This window comes from Sinocyclocheilus grahami, unplaced genomic scaffold (genome assembly GCF_001515645.1).
Source record: "Sinocyclocheilus grahami isolate Dianchi unplaced genomic scaffold, SAMN03320097.WGS_v1.1 scaffold1141.1, whole genome shotgun sequence".
NCBI classification, from domain to species: Eukaryota; Metazoa; Chordata; class Actinopteri; order Cypriniformes; family Cyprinidae; genus Sinocyclocheilus; species Sinocyclocheilus grahami.
Window position 1 is genome coordinate 1,041 of NW_015506320.1, and position 16,244 is coordinate 17,284.

The window sequence follows — 16,244 nt, forward strand, 5'->3', positions numbered from 1 at the left end:
TATGGGCTGTGGATGATGAGTCTTAAATACATGAATGTATATTAAAATTGGAATGAGACATAAGGTAAACATAGAGAAATATGTGAGTATACAATAAAAATGTGTTAAAATAACTAATTAAATGTATAATTTGTATGTTTATAATAATAATATAATTTAAAGATTTTATATTTAAAGATTATTTTATATATTAAGAATAGGCTATATTTTAAAATATACTGTACAGGTAAAGTAAAAATATTTTTTTTGTATAATTCCAGATTGTGTGCCACCTGTCTAAGAAGCACTAGTATAAAACTGTGTATTTGAAATCATATTGTCAGATGTAATAGGGCTGTACGTATTCTCAAGTGCAGATAAATATAAGATGAAAGTATAACATCAAAGAGGTTTTCTGTTGAAATATTATATATTTTTCATTGTTATTATTTGAAGATGCTCTCAGAAGCATCCTCTCTTTATAGCTCTGTATCCTGTGAGTGATGTTTTTGTTCATGTAACATGCGCCATAGGATCCCCCTTTCCCCAGCAGCCATGGTTTCCCAGATCCGCAGAAAATATCCGCACTCAGATTTCACCCTCCTATGGGATCTTGTTTGTATCCGTGCTCAATCCCAGCAGAGCTTTATCAGCTCTGTTGTATTGTTTTCTTTCTTTGTATTTGTGTGTTAGTACTCACAAATTCTCCCCTGCTATTGTTACAGTCTGCAGTTCAAGGTGAGCCAGTCGCTGTGTTTTTATGAGCTTAACTATTCACCTCTTTTTGTTTTCCTGTGTTTTATTCCCTCAGAATGCTGAAATCTCCGTCTTTGAAGTGAACATCCGTTTTGTTGGAGGCCTGCTGTCCGCCTATTATCTCTCAGGCAAAGAGGTATGTAAACCTGGAGTGTACAGATGTTTTTTTCATGTTTTACCAGACTGAATATGTGCTTATGGCCAAAGGATTTGATATGCAAGCTGGCTATAATTGACAAGCTGCCTGAAGGAAGCTGTAAGCTTGTAGCTGGCATTTGTTCTCGGCGCGTTTAAAGACAGTTTCCTTGAATCTCTGTGTGAAACTGTTGGAAATCAGTGACATTTATAGTTGGCAGCACACAATAGGCCTCTCAGGAGAGCCATAGGGGCCTCAGGTCTGTCTTGTCCCGGTGGTCCGGCTGTTTGTCCAGACGTTGAGCCAAGTCAAACAAACACACACACACACACACACGCCATCCCACTTAGAGCTCGTTTTAAGATCCCGGCACATCCAGGAAGCTCTGTGCCCACTCTGCTAAATTGAAAGCCTTTTTTAAACCAAAAAAAAGATGTTGGACTCTCAAGCGTGACCTGAAGCGCACACACAAAGCCCATTTCCAAGGCTTCGTTGAATTAGGCTAATGCAGAACTTTGCTCATATTTCCGATCTCCCCTCCTGTAAATTAGATTTTCCCAGCAGCATCTGGCAGAATGTGAAGGATCTGATTCAAATCAGAAGAGTGGCATTTTCCGCTGATACTCAGGGCTTTCTCGTTGTGTCCTGCAGCAAATGTGCTCTCGGTGATAGTGTAAGCTTTCATTTGTTGCAGTGCGGAACAGAGCTTTGTCCGGAGAGGGAACAGCTCACTGTGTGAGCTTCATCAAGCCTGTGCTTGTGCGGTTGTGTTGATGTAAGGCAGACCCTTCAGCAGAACAGACATCTCTCCTCCTACTAGCAGAGAATAGCTATAGTAGTGCTGCAGAAGAAAGATGAGTTCCAATGGGTAACGTGTTGTTTTTCCTGGAGGAATGACTCAAGCTTGAGCTTGTACGATGTTAAACAGTTGTTCTTGTATTTCATGTTTTATTTATGGTCTTGAATAGGAGAATATATGAGTAAGATATATGTATATATATTTTTTGTTAAAATTATTTTATTCAGCAAAGATGCATTAAATTGATCAAAAGTGTCAGTGAAGACCTGTATAATGTTACATAAGATTTCTGTTTTATATTGATGCTCTTCTTTTGAACCTTCTATTCACCAAAGAATTCTGGAGAAAAAAAAAAGATGAATAAAAAAATGATGGTTTCCGCAAAAATATTAAGCAGCACAACAGTTTTTAATATTTATAATAAGTAATGTTTCTTGAGCACCAAATCAGCATATTAGAATGATTTCTGATAGATCATGTTACACTGAAGGCTATGTATATTATATATTAAATAAGCTTGCAGTAGTTCATATTGCTGAATAATTAAATTAATTTGGGAAATTATTGGACATTTTATTAGGCTACATTTAGAATTTCATTAAATTTGAATTAAAATACATTTCATGATTTTTAAATTCATTTCATTTGTCACGGTTCAAACTTTATTTGAAACTTTATTCAAGATAAAATTATTGGTAACACTTTATTTCTTGCTGAATAATTAAATTAATTTGGGAAATTATTGGACATTTTATTAGGCTACATTTAGAATTTCATTAAATTTGAATTAAAATACATTTCATGATTTTTAAATTAATTTCATTTGTCACGGTTCAAACTTTATTTGAAACTTTATTCAAGATAAAATTATTGGTAACACTTTATTTCAAGGTGTCCTATTGTCCATGTACTTACTATTATAATAACAATAAACAATGCACAATTACATGCAAGTAACCCTAAGCCAAACCCTAATCCTAACCCTAACCATATAGTAGGTACATGTAAATAATTCATATTACTTAGTACTTAAATGTATAATTACACTGTAGCAAGGACACTTAAAATACAGTGTAGCCAAATAATTTATAACAAATGAATAAGTCTAGAATAATGTATTTCACTAATGCTCTCACATAAAGCATTCATGCCTATTGAACGCCATACAAACCCTATAGCACAATCTCTACAGTTGACACATTATAGCATCATACCGCCCAGCCCAATCCAAAGCTTTTAATGAAACATGATGACCTCTATATGTCATCCCACACTGAGATTCTGTATGACGGGTTACACAAGATGGGTGTGTGACGAAACCAAACGCTGTCTGTTGAAGTGAATGGCTAGTTGTCAAACACCGTTTCAGATAACAGTTGAGGTCTCCGTTATCTCCCTTGTTGAGAATAGTCTTACAGCGATGTAAATCTTTGAACACTACATTATTGTTCTCTCAGCAAGACGCAAGCTCGTTTCATCACCGTGTATCGACGGGGGAGGCACGACATGGTTGAATACAAAGTGGGCAGCATAGAGTCCAGGACTCAAGCACAGCGCTGATGAAAGTCCTTCAGTGTAGTAATCTCACACACTCAGGATAATGAGACGCCCTCCTGCCTACTTTCATAATAATGTGTGCCCTGAACTGAGAAATGTTGATTACAGGAGATAGCCTTCAGGTAGCCGCTCACATTGTTAAACCACAGCGAGAGATCTTGGTAAATGTGTCTGCCTTTAAATTCCCACTGGGCTTTGGAAAATGTAATCTTTTGGAGACCAAACCTATTATTGGATTCCATGAAAACACCGCATGACTAAATCGTCACTGGAGGTTGATGGCTACGTCATCTGCATAGAGAAGACATGTTTAGGTTTTCTTGGGAGGCTTCAGATCAATATAGTTTCTACTTCTGCCAGGCAACATGGCTGTTCCTCATTACCCTTTCGCATATACGCATGCATATAACATAAAGCGTCTGGATGTGTTGAGGTGGTGCTAAAATTGAAAAGCGGTGTGATTTCTTCTCTAGCTGCTGACGGCTCCAGTGCCTTGGCTAGCACTCAAAGCAGGACTGGGCTCTTTGATGAATCTTTCATCGTCTTGAGAGACAGCCTTCATGCAAAATGCTGCACATGCTCCTCAGCACAGGCTAAGCGGACGGCCGCATTCATAGACAGCTTCAGAAACTGATGTTGTTTGCTGTGATTTAGTCCAGCGCTGGGTTTCCTCTCCTGAACGATGAGAGGATTAATCTCTGGCTGGTTTATTCCTGCATTATTTACGCCCGGACGGTTTTCCATCATTGACGTGAGCAGCCTGGGACAGAGCCACCTGTCAGAACACAGCACTTAACTCCTTAATGGATCACATATCGATTTTCATATATTTTTCTTGCTCTATAATTCATTTTACATAACCCCTGGCAAGTCCCATATGTTGTGTATATTTTTCTATAACTTGACAGAGATCAATGGCTGCACAAATACTTAATTTCAGTCCAGCTTTATTATAGCTCATGCGTTTAGTCATGGATGACGTGAACATGTATGTTCAGACTGCTCGTTTGCATAGTATAATCCAGTGTTTATATTTATATGTATTTATTTAGGACCTTATGAAGTTTCCAATAAAAAATTTCTGGACTCCTGTTTAATGGTTAAATTAAATTGTATTAATCAAAAAGCATATCTTATTAACTAAAATCATGAAACTGATACAGTTTAACATCCATTTATTATAAGTTTAACAAAAACTATACGTTTAGGGCCCTATGAAATGTTTTGTTCTTTTCTCACCTTCTGTTTTATTGTAACCAAATTCTGTGTTTAAGCATGTCTAATTACATTCTACTGAACAATAGTAATATATTTCTGGTATATTTCTAGTAATGTTTTCTTCAAGTTAAATCAAACTTTTATTTTGACAGGTTGCGTGAATTCATGTTTTTTTCCCTGTGTTTTTTCCCCTGAATTTCTGTGTGTATACGATATTGACAATAGTTTTTTCTCAAAATTAAAGAGTAAAATTCTCATGAAGTACTCTCAAAGCAGTTCTGGTGATGTTCATGTATTTATGTTCTCATTTAGTGAGACAGCAGATTTTGAAATCACTGCGAGCGTTACGTGCACTTCAGTATGTGTGGTAAACGAAATCGTATATAGACAGGTGTGTGGCTTTCCTAATCAAGTCCAATCAGTATAATCAAACACAGCTGGACTCAAATGAAGGTGTAGAACCATCTCAAGGATGATCAGAAGAAATGGACAGCACCTGAGTTAAATATATGAGCGTCACAGCACTTAGGACCATGTGATATTTCAGTTTTTCTTTTTTAATAAATCTGCAAAAATGTAAACAATTCTGTGTTTTTCTGTCAATATGGGGTGCTGTGCGTACATTAATGAGGAAAAAAAATTAATATGTTTCATGTTTACATCTTGTTTTTAAGCCCATAAATAATAATGTACGCGTTCTAATAAATTTATATTGTAATGCACTCATTCTAATATATAAAAAAATCATATTTACATTGCTGGTAGGTTATCATAGCACAAATTAACACACTCTCTACGTTAAAAAAATAAAAATAAAAATTAGAAGAGTTCTAAACTAATGCGCTGTGTCTTCTGTATCTAACGCGCACACACACGCTCAGTCACTCTGCGGCCGCACTCAGACATTCAGGAACAAACTTTTTAGCACTGCCCCGCAATTTGATCAACTAAATAGCTTAATCGCTCAAGAGCAACATTATCTTTCTCAACAAGGAGCTGGTAGCATCATTGTTTCTAAAGGAATTAAAGCCACAGCTTCACTGTTAATAGAGAAACGCGGCAAAATGGTGGTAATTCATACATACACAGCCTCCCCCTCTCTCGCTCTCTCTCTCTCATAAATGAACACTTGATGAATTACACTTTTCTGAGAATAGAATACTGAAGCGGAGATCGCTAAACTGCAAGCTAACCAGTATTTTCAGAAAGCAAGGGCGTTTATCCACTGTGGAGAGAGAGCGCGTACACATGGTTGCCAGGTTGACAAAGTAGCACACTTAGCAGATATTTCCGTATTGCGCAAGTGGGAAGCTCTGTTTCGGGGATTACGTCTCTTTATATCAGGCAACCCATTTGTGTTCCTCTGCGGCCAGATTAAACCTGGTTCTAGCCTATATATTATGCTCTATTCATTATTTTTTAGAAACCTCACACTTTTCTACTCCATTTTAAACGGTGTTCTTGTATTCAAATTAAGCATGGTCCACTGCTGCACAAGTGCCACAATATCGATACAGGGCCAGCTGTGATACTCGTATCGTCAGATCTCTGTGACGATACATCGTCATATCGATGTATCGAACACGGCACTAATATATATATATATATATATAAGTGCCAAAGTCGCAAAATTGCGACAAGACGTCATACTTATATAAATAGACTGTACTTCCTAATATGGTGTAATACCTCATTTATATTCCCTACCACTAGATAGCAGACATGTAGTACTTTGATTCTAGACCAAAATTACATCACGTTCCTATTCAAAGTGTTCAAGGAAATAGCAGAGCAAGTGAGCTATCGTGTCATTCATAGCATGCAAGTAAATTGTGAGATTTGTGAGAGAAAATCGCCAAATGACTAATAAAAAGTTGTACTGTGAAGATGTGTTGCAAATGTTATTTGCCGATTCTGACTCTGAAGGGGAATATTTGCCTTTTTGCTGTTGCTAGAGGTAGAGGCAGCAGGGGTAGGAGAAATAGGGTTGGAAGTAGCACTAGATCTTTGGATCCAGCGCCCCAAAAAGGTGGGAGTGGCCGTGGTAGACGTGGCCGTGCTGTGCGTGTGAGAGCCGGGAGACGTGGTAGAGGCAGCAGGGGGGATGAATAGGGCTGGAAATACTTTGATTCTAGACCAAAATTACATCACGTTCCTATTCAAAGTGTTCAAGGAAATAGCAGAGCAAGTGAGCTATCGTGTCATTCATAGCATGCAAGTAAATTGTGAGATTTGTGAGAGAAAATCGCCAAATGACTAATAAAAAGTTGTACTGTGAAGATGTGTTGCAAATGTTATTTGCCGATTCTGACTCTGAAGGGGAATATTTGCCTTTTGGAAATGATAATAGTATCCAATTGCAGAGTTGCAGCCCTGATGAATGGAGAAGCGCGACACGTTGAAAAGGCTGCAAGGCGCAATGGTCAAAGATGTCCATCTAGCGCATATTTACATAGAAAAACTAATTAAAAAGCAGCGGAGCTTTGTAAACAGCTCAAAGTAATCATGCCATCTCCATAAGACAGATATGATTGCCAGAACAAATTTACCGGGATTTTTGAAAAGGTCCTGTTCACACATGATCTCTTAATGGGAACTTACCGGTAATTTTCCAGTAAAGACTGTATGTGTGAAAGGGGCTAAACTCTTCCTCTGCATATGCTGTGAATTTGAATTGCTTATCGTTCATCTGGGAAAACAATGTGCATTATATCACTAGATTTGCAACATAAATCATCTATAAACCTTGGCCAACACAGGAGAATACATCAACCTATTTCTAAATATGCCATTTATTGTACATCGCGATTTCAAAATAAAAGTTTCTGAGTTTGCATGAGTCCAAATATTAAAATGTAATGGCTTTAAACATCGTTTAATCACGTTGTAAAGTGAAACGTCACCAGGCCGTTGGCACCCTCTACAAGTATTTGTTATAATACATAATGTATTTAAGTTGGTTATGTTCATATTACGTATAGGCATATTACATTATGTATTTTAACAGTGTTGTTCAATAAAACCATGTAATTACTTGGTTTTGATATTTTATTTGAGCCAATTATTATTGCCTTAGTTTATATCGTTAGTTTATATATATATAAATAGTCATACTAAAGCCTGGTTTTCACTTAGGTCTATTTGTGTTACTAAAAAATATCAGATTACTCAATTGTCAAAATAATCATTAGTTACAGTCCTAGATTAGTTAAAATATTTCAAAATACACCTGCATTGTTTTACTTTTTGTAATTAAAAGACAAATAATTTGTCATTGAAATTTTCTTAAAAATAGTATTAAAATATTGTTTTGTTCTAGTGAACCATGTATTTGTATTTTGTCTCATCTTGTGAGCTAAGTGTATTGTCACTTATTGTCACATGTGTCGATAAGCTCATAATTTTCCAAGTATATAGCATTCTTCTTCAGGTCAACCATATTTTCATGAAAACAAAATCAGTTTTAATTAGGAAAGTAATAACTTTGCCATAGTATCCTTTTAAATGTTAAAGTTGCCACAGTCATTGCATGCTTTGCATGTGCTGGCCCATATGCCAGATCAAGCCTACCACAACAGTATCGTCAGCAAACTTGACGATGAGACACTGATTGAGACACTGTACAGTCTCATGTGTACAGTGAGTACAACAAAGGGCTTAGAACACACCCCTGGGGTGCTCCTGTGCTGAGGGTGATTGAGGATGAGATCTATCTGCCCACCCTTACTGCTTGTGGCCTGTCAGATAGAAAGTTGTAGATCCGCTGACGCAGGGTTGGGCTAAATCCTAGGTTCTCCAGCTTTAATGTTTGTTTTGAGGGAATAATAGTGTTAAAAGCTGAACTGTAATCAACAAACAGCATTTGAACATAATTCCCCCTCCTCTTGTCCATGTGATCTAGGGCTGTGTGGAGGGCAGGGAGAGATTGAATATCTCGGTGAACACTGGTGCTAGCTGGACTGCACAAGCTCGAAGGACCCGACCTGAGATTCCATCTAGTCCTGCTGCCTTCCTTATGTTCACTCTCTGGAAAACCCTTCTCACTTCACCCTCTGTGATGATGAACGCTTTTCCTGCATTTGTGCTCTCCACCTGTATGCAATCTTTGTTCTTATTTGCTCCAACAGCACCGTTAGCACAGTGAGATGCAGTCTCAAAACTAGCATAAAAAGTATTTAGCTCATCTGCAAGAGAAGCGTCAGTCTTCGCGATCATGTGGGCTGGTATTTTATAGTCCGTTATCGTTCTCAGCCCGAACCACAAACTTCTAGAGTCACCTTGAAGAAACTGTGACTCTACTTTCTTACTGTGACTCTACCTCCTTCACCACTCTGCGTGTAAGATGCAATCTTGTACTCATCCCGTTCTTGTACGCTACCGTTGTTCCCGGTAGCAAGCCCTGCTTTGTAGGCAGCAGTGCGGGATGACAGGATTGTTTTATCCACCCACGGCTTCTGATTGGGAAATGTCTTGATGGTAATTTTTGGACTGTATCATCCACCAGTTTCCCGATAAGTCCCACAACTGCTTCCGTAAACATGTTGATGTTGTCTGAGCTGCACCGAAACATGTCCCAGTCTACATCATCTAGAGCGTCTTGCAAAGTGGCTATTGATTGGTCTGACCAGCGCGCGACCTCCCTTTGAACTGGAGCGACTTGTTTCAGTCTCTGTTTATATTTTGGCATTAGAGAAAAATGGAAACATGATCCGATTTCCCAAACGGTAATAGAGACTGTGCCTTGTAGCTTCCTTTTAATGCAGTGTAACAGTGATCCAAAATTTTATTACCTCGTGTAGGACAGGTAATATGTTGATGGAAATTTGGCTCTGCGCGTTTGAGGTTAGCACTGTTAAAACCCCCCAGTACAATAAGTGTGGCATCCTGGTGATAGGTCTGATATTCAGTGAGAGCTTCATGTAATTCCCATATAGAAGTGCCCGTATCCGCCTGAGGTGGAATATAAACTGCACTGACGATGATTGAGGTAAATTCCCTAGGAAGGTAGAAAGGGCGACATTTGATGGTCAAAAGTTCCAAGTTGGGTGAGCAGGAACGCTTGAGAAAGATAGCGCTCCCGCTATCGCACCAGTTGTTGATTACCATCAAACACACACCAACTCCCTTTGACTTCCCTGACTCCATTGTTCTGTCCATGCGAAAAACCGAAAAGAACTCAGCCGGCTGGGTCGCATGATCTGGTATCGCTGGGTTCAGCCATGTCTCAATGAAGCAGAGGAGGTTGCAGTCTCTAATCTCCCTCTGGAACTTAATCCTAGTCCTAAAATCGTCTAGCTTGTTCTCCAATGACTGAACGTTGGCCAGCAGAATGCTAGGCAGGGGAGCGCGAGACCTTAACCTGTTCCTAATGCCGGCTCGTTTCCCACGGGGCCGCCATTTCAGATCTAGTCCTTTGTTCTCCCTTAGAATCTCGCTCGGCCAATTTGGGTCCAGTGTTAAAAACGATAGAAAATGAGTAAGTTGTAGACCAACAGAGACAAGAGTATGTTTGTCACAGGTAATAATAACCATGATGAAAAATAAAAAGATTAAAATAGCTTAAAAATGCAAAGAAGCAAACAGTGGTTGGAGCAGTAGTGACGGCAGCCTACCCCACCGGCGCCATCTTATGTATGTATGATGGACAAAGTGGACAAAACCGGCTTTTTTGACAAAACGTGTTTAGGGTTCAGATCGCGCTATCTGTGGAGAATAATGCATGGCAATCAGCTCATTTTTTTAAAGTGCCGATTATCGGTTTTTGCAAATGAACTCTTCATATATATATGTGTGTGTGTGTGTGAGTGTGTGTGAGTGTGTGTGAGTGTGTGTGAGTGTGAGTGTGTGTGTGCGTGCGTGCGTGCGAAAAGGTTTTTGCCCCCTTCCTGTTTTTTAAATTTTTTGCATATTTGTCACACTTACTTAAGATTCAGATCATCAAACACATTTTAATATTACACAAAGATAATGCAAGTAAATTCAAAATGCAGTTTTTAAATTATAATTTCATTTATTAAGGGAAAAAAGCTGTCCAAACCTACCTGGCCCTACGTGATAAATTAATTGCCCCACCTGTTAAATCATGAAAGAACTGCAATTAACCACATTATTTTAGAAAGCTGAGTTCAATTTCACTAGCCACACCCAGGCCTGATTACTGCCAGACCTTTTGAATCAAGAAATCACTTAAATAGAACCTGTCTGACAAAGTGAAGCATGCTTAAAGAGCAACACATCATGCCGCGATCTAAAGAAATTCAAGAACAGATGAGAATCAAAACAGTTGACATATATCGGTCTGGAAAGGATTGTAAAGCCATTTCTAAGGCTTTGGCACTCCAGCAACCAAGGTCAGAACCATTATTCACAAATTGAGAAAACTTGGAACAGTGGTGAACCTTCCCAGGAGTTGCCGGCGAACCAAAATTACTCCAAGAGCACAACGACGACTCATCCAAGAGGTCATAAAAGAACCCAGAACAACATCTAAAGAACTGCAGGCCTCACTTGCCTCAATTAAGGTCAGTGTTCATGATTCAACAATAAGAAAGAGACTGGGTAAAAACGGCATCCATGGGAGTGTTCCAAGGCAAAAGCTACTACTGACCAAAAAGAACACAAAGGCTCGTCTCTCATTTGCCAAAAAATATCTTGATTATCCCCAAGACTTTTGAGCAAATATTCTTTAGACTGATGAGACAAAAGTTGAACTTTTTGGAAGGTGTGTGTCCTGCTACATCTGGCGTAAAACCAACACAGCATTTCATAAAAAGAACATCATACCAACAGTCAAACATGGTGGTGGTAGTGTGATGATCTGGGGCTGCTTTGCAGCTTCAGGACCTGGACGACTTGCCATAATTGACGGAACCATGAATTCTGCACTCTATCAGAAAATCCTGAAGGAGAATGTCCGGCCATCAGTTTGTGACCTCAAGCTCAAGCGCACTTGGGTTATGTAGCAGGAAAATGATCCCAAACACACAAGCAAGTCCTCCTCTGAATGGCTCAAGAAAAACGAAATTAAGGTTTTGGAGTGGCCAAATCAAAGTCCGCACTTAAATCCGATTGAGATGCTTAAACAGTCCATTCATGCTCGAAAACCCTCCAAGTGTGGCTGAATTAAAACAATTCTGCAAAGAAGAGTGGGCCAAAATTCCTCCACAACGATATGAAAGACTCATTGCCAGTTATCGCAAACACTTGATTGCAGTTGTTGCGGCAAAGCGTGGCACAACCAGTTATTAGATTTAGGGGGCAATTACTTTTTCACGTAGGGCCAGGCAGGTTTGGACAGCTTTTTTCCCTTAATAAAATAAATCATCATTTAAAAACTGCATTTTATCCCTCAGAACAGTGCGCTGTGTATGTTAGGGCTCCAGACTGCGGCCGTTTGTCCCGCTTAAATTCTCGTTTCCCACGGGGCCGCCTTTTCAGATCTAGTCCTTTGTTCTCCCTTAGAATCTTGCTTGGCCAATTTGGGTCCAGTGTTAAAAACTATAGAGAATGAGTAAGTTGTAGACCAATAGAGACAAGAGTATGTTTGTCACAGGTAATAATCATGATGAAAAATAAAAAGATTAAAATAGCTTAAAAATGCAAAGAAGCAAACAGTGGTTGGAGCAGTAGTGACGGCAGCCTACCCCACCGGCGCCATCTTATGTATGTATGATGGACAAAGTGGACAAAACGTGTTTAGGGTTCAGATCGCGCTATCTGTGGAGAATAATGCACGACAATCAGCTCATTTTGCATTTACTTGCATTATCTTTGTGTAATTAAAATTAGTTTGATGATCTGAATCTTTTAAGTGTGACAAATATGCAAAAAATTAAAAAAACAGGAAGGGGGCAAAAACCTTTTCACACTACTGTATGTATGTGTGTGTGTGTGTGTGTGTATTATTTATTATGTATTATTTTTAAGTTGCATGCAACTGAATTTATCCCACTTTAGTGGTTTTGGTGCACCAGTGAATCATCCAACACATTTTAATAGCACTAAGCGGGACAAACGGCCGCAGTCTGGAGCCCTAACATACACAGCGCACTGTTCTGAGGGATAAAAATGACACAAGCATAGGTGCTTTTATTGGGTGCGTGTTTACACTAAAACCATGTGACTAAACCCTACTACCTCATTTTAGTTACCTAGCAAATCCCAAACAATGGCAATCTGATAAAAGCCGCTTAAGCAACATAAATACATGAACTGTGAAGCATTCGCTCGAGCTCCGCAGGCAGGGCAGAGCAGGATAAATGATGCCATCAGTGCTAATGATCATAACATCTGTTTCATCATAACTGCTGCCCAGACCTTCCTTCAGTCTCAGTTTTTCTGCAGTCATCTCCATATATTCTTTGGGAGGGATTTGGGGTGGGAAACACGGGTATTCCTCAGTGTTGTGTCTGGAAGACTCATTAGCAGTCCGTGGGCCGATGGCTCGTTATTACCATTATTTTTCTGGAATGATTAAAAATGTGGAAATTAATCATCCTCACTCGGTCCACAATCATTTGTTTCTGTCAGGAGACATCTTTACTGTAAATACACAAGGCATTCTTTTGTAATTCGCTAAACAATACTGAAACCGTCGCATGCATCTTTAATGCCGGCATGCTGCGCTGAGTGACACGGCTATTGTGTATCGTTCGCATAATGCAAACGCCATTCCTCCTGACAACAAAGAGTTCTCTATGAGTTTTTAATGCGCCATTTTCAATGACACTAATTTGCCTATTTCTTGCTTTCAGATTGTTCTCGCCAACGTTTTTTACTGTGATGGAAGTCATATGGCAATTAACACCACGCCTGTTGCCAGCTGTGCTGAGCCACCACAACAATTTGACTGCAACGAGTAGAGAAATGAAGCTTTAGAGAGAATCACATAAAGCAGTAAACGCATAATTTTTCTCTTGCTCTGAGTTAAATGGGTTGTTTTCCGCTCGTTCCCGCAAATACCCTAGATGCTCGGCGCACCTGCTATTAGCAAGAGATCTTTCCTCCTCTGATAGAGCATGACAAGCAATTTCCTCTGTACAATATGGGGCCCTACAACGCAGGACCTCATGTTGGCTTACAAAACATCAAGTTTACTTTATTTCCAGCTTCCAGTCGGGATCAGTCGGCATAAACTGCGACACAATTACTCTGCATATTTTAGGCCAGGAATAAACACTGCGAAAAATCTCTGAAGCTGTTTGTTTCAAACTTCCAAGCTTGTGAAGTCTTCAGATGGCAGCACGTGGCCCCAAAATGCCTCTCGCATTAACCTCAGAAACGCGAGCGCAGGTGATAAGTGGCGATAAATGCTGGTATTCAGGTCTGTGATCTCAATCCATCTCTCCGCTGGCCGCTTTTAACAGGGTACACATTAGATGTAGAAGTGCAAAAAGCTCCAGCTGTCACTTATTTATCTCTCGGTTTCAGCACTTCCGTCTCAGCCGTAGCTTCACTAGATCTCTCACCGCCCCGTCATGCACCGCTTTTCTTTTTAGTACATCCAGATGGAATAAGACCTAGTTTAAAGTAAAATTCTAGTCTCAAATGTTCTTTGTACTTTCTGGAAGCCATAAATGCACCCGGCTTGCACCTAGATTTGATTGACATGATAAATGGTGTATTGTGTTGTGTTGAGATTCACAAGCCTGTTTTTCCAGTCATGTGTATTCAGGGGCGGCTCTCATACCATTTTGACCTGCATCCTCCAGCATGGCAAGAATTAGCTCAGGTGGAGGTGATTTACAAATGTCATTTGTAATATGCTGACATGTTCAACAGACTTGCAAACAACAGAAATTCCATTATATTATATTATATTATATTATCACTCGAGTACGAGAGCGATACCGGCTCTATATCAGCATGACTGTGATTAGGCCAGAGGCAATCACAGCCGCTGATATAGAGCGGTATCGCTAGAGTACGAGACTGATATTTCGTTTATACAACAGTTCAACGGAACTTGTGTGTAATTAAACAAGAAACAACAGAGTGCCTAATAAAACCCTCTTTTGTGCGGAACTACTTCCTTCCGCCACGGATTCAAAGCTCAAGTTGACAGTTAAACATACAGTCACTTCTAGAATTGGTATCAAGGGCATGTGCTGCTTCAGTTAGGTTATTAGTGAGAAATAATGAGGTTATAAGAGAGAAACAATGCGGCAAGACGTGCATCCAAATATGAGAGACAGAGAGCGTTTCTTCTTATATTAACTAACGTACTCTACGATTAGCTCAGTGAATAATTAAAAAAAAAAACATAAACCCGACTAGAACAAGCGGAGTGATACAAAATTGTGAAAGGGCGTTCCTGTAGCGATACCAGTACAATATCTCACGGTTCTCAACCAATCAGATTTGAGAACCAGAACGAACTGTTGTATAAATTATATTATATTATATTATTACTTTTATTTTGTTTACATTTTTATTATTTTACTATTAACAAACATATATTATGTTCATTAGATTAGTTTACATCAGATTAGGTATTGTTAGATTAGATATTAGATACTAGCTTTATGATAATAGATTTACACTTTTAATGCTTTTTATTACATGAATATGTATTATATTCATATTTATTATTAATATATCAAATAAATATTGTTTATAATATATATATATATATATATATATATAGATAATATATAAAACTAACATTTTCCTGCAGTTCTTTTGATGCATGTTTATTGATACAAAACGTGAAGTATTGATGTAATTATTTTTATTTTATTTTATTTTAGTTTTTTTAGTTTTTTTAAGTATTGATGTTGTCAAAATTGTTTTGTTTTGGCTTGTTTTGGCATGTTTTGTTTTGCCGTCTTTGACCAATGAGAATTTCAGGCAGACAGGTCCAATAGAACTTTTGTAAATCTAGTTCACCATGTTCCCTCATGACTTAAACTTATCCGACTCTTTCCACACCTTTATAATAGACCTTACACATTCCTGTCCATTCGTCACAGCCTCCTCTGGTGTGTCAGCACTGCTTATATCTTCAGCGCCGCACTCCCTGCATCTTCATATCCTGTCACACGGCATCAGCGTGTGTATGTTGATTTGTAATTGTGACAGAAGAGTGTGAATTGTTAAGGAGAGCAGAGCACCACTTGAGACTTGAGGTTTAATCAGGTAATGACCAGGTACTTCGGAGTGTTTCACCCACATAATGGCTTGTTTGTGTTAATGTTGTGAGCTTGGTTGAGCAGTTAATCAGTGTTATAGCAGATACTGATGTTCTTTAGCATACCCAGCCAATTAAATGTATTTTTTTTTGTACATTTGCACGGATGACTCACAGCTCCCCCTTCTCTCATGGCCTTCTTGTTCCCAGTGGACCAGCTTTTCCTACTATTGAAAGCAAGGCCAATTTATTTCCTGTCCCTTGAGTTACTTCCTTCAAATTTAACTCCGTGTTTTCACATTTAAGAAATGTAAAACGGCAACCATACATAAAAAATATGACGGTTCTTTCAACATACAGAGTGCTGTGAAAACATTAGACCCGTAACTATTCGACAAGAATGGTCTATTTTTTATGAATTATGCAGTTCAGAAGAGGCCTGGCTGAAAGAGAGAAGAAAGCAAGAGAAGAAAGAACAGGCAGAGGTCTCAGGAGGATGCTGCTCTCAGGCTTTGTGTTTCTATCTGTCTTTGGTACATTTGCAGGGCTATCAGCACTGAGAGACGAGCTGCAGAGCACAGGATGAAGAAAAGCCTTCACTGGCCTCCCTGGACTTCATCAGATTGCAGTCTCATCGTGTTTCCATAGGCTACAGTATGTCAGCCATGGGA

General features: G+C 38.9%; 1 protein-coding gene across 1 annotated transcript in view; it reads left to right on the forward strand.

Annotated features, from left to right (window-relative positions):
- Positions 1–534: 534 nt before the first annotated feature.
- LOC107567287 (mannosyl-oligosaccharide 1,2-alpha-mannosidase IA-like) overlaps positions 535–16,244 on the forward strand; it is a 79,520-nt gene continuing 63,810 nt past the window's right edge. Inside the window, exons 1-2 of the mRNA XM_016252942.1 lie at positions 535–639; positions 791–871. Coding sequence (XP_016108428.1) covers positions 535–639; positions 791–871 — 186 coding nt within the window. The remainder of the gene's footprint in view (positions 640–790; positions 872–16,244) is intronic.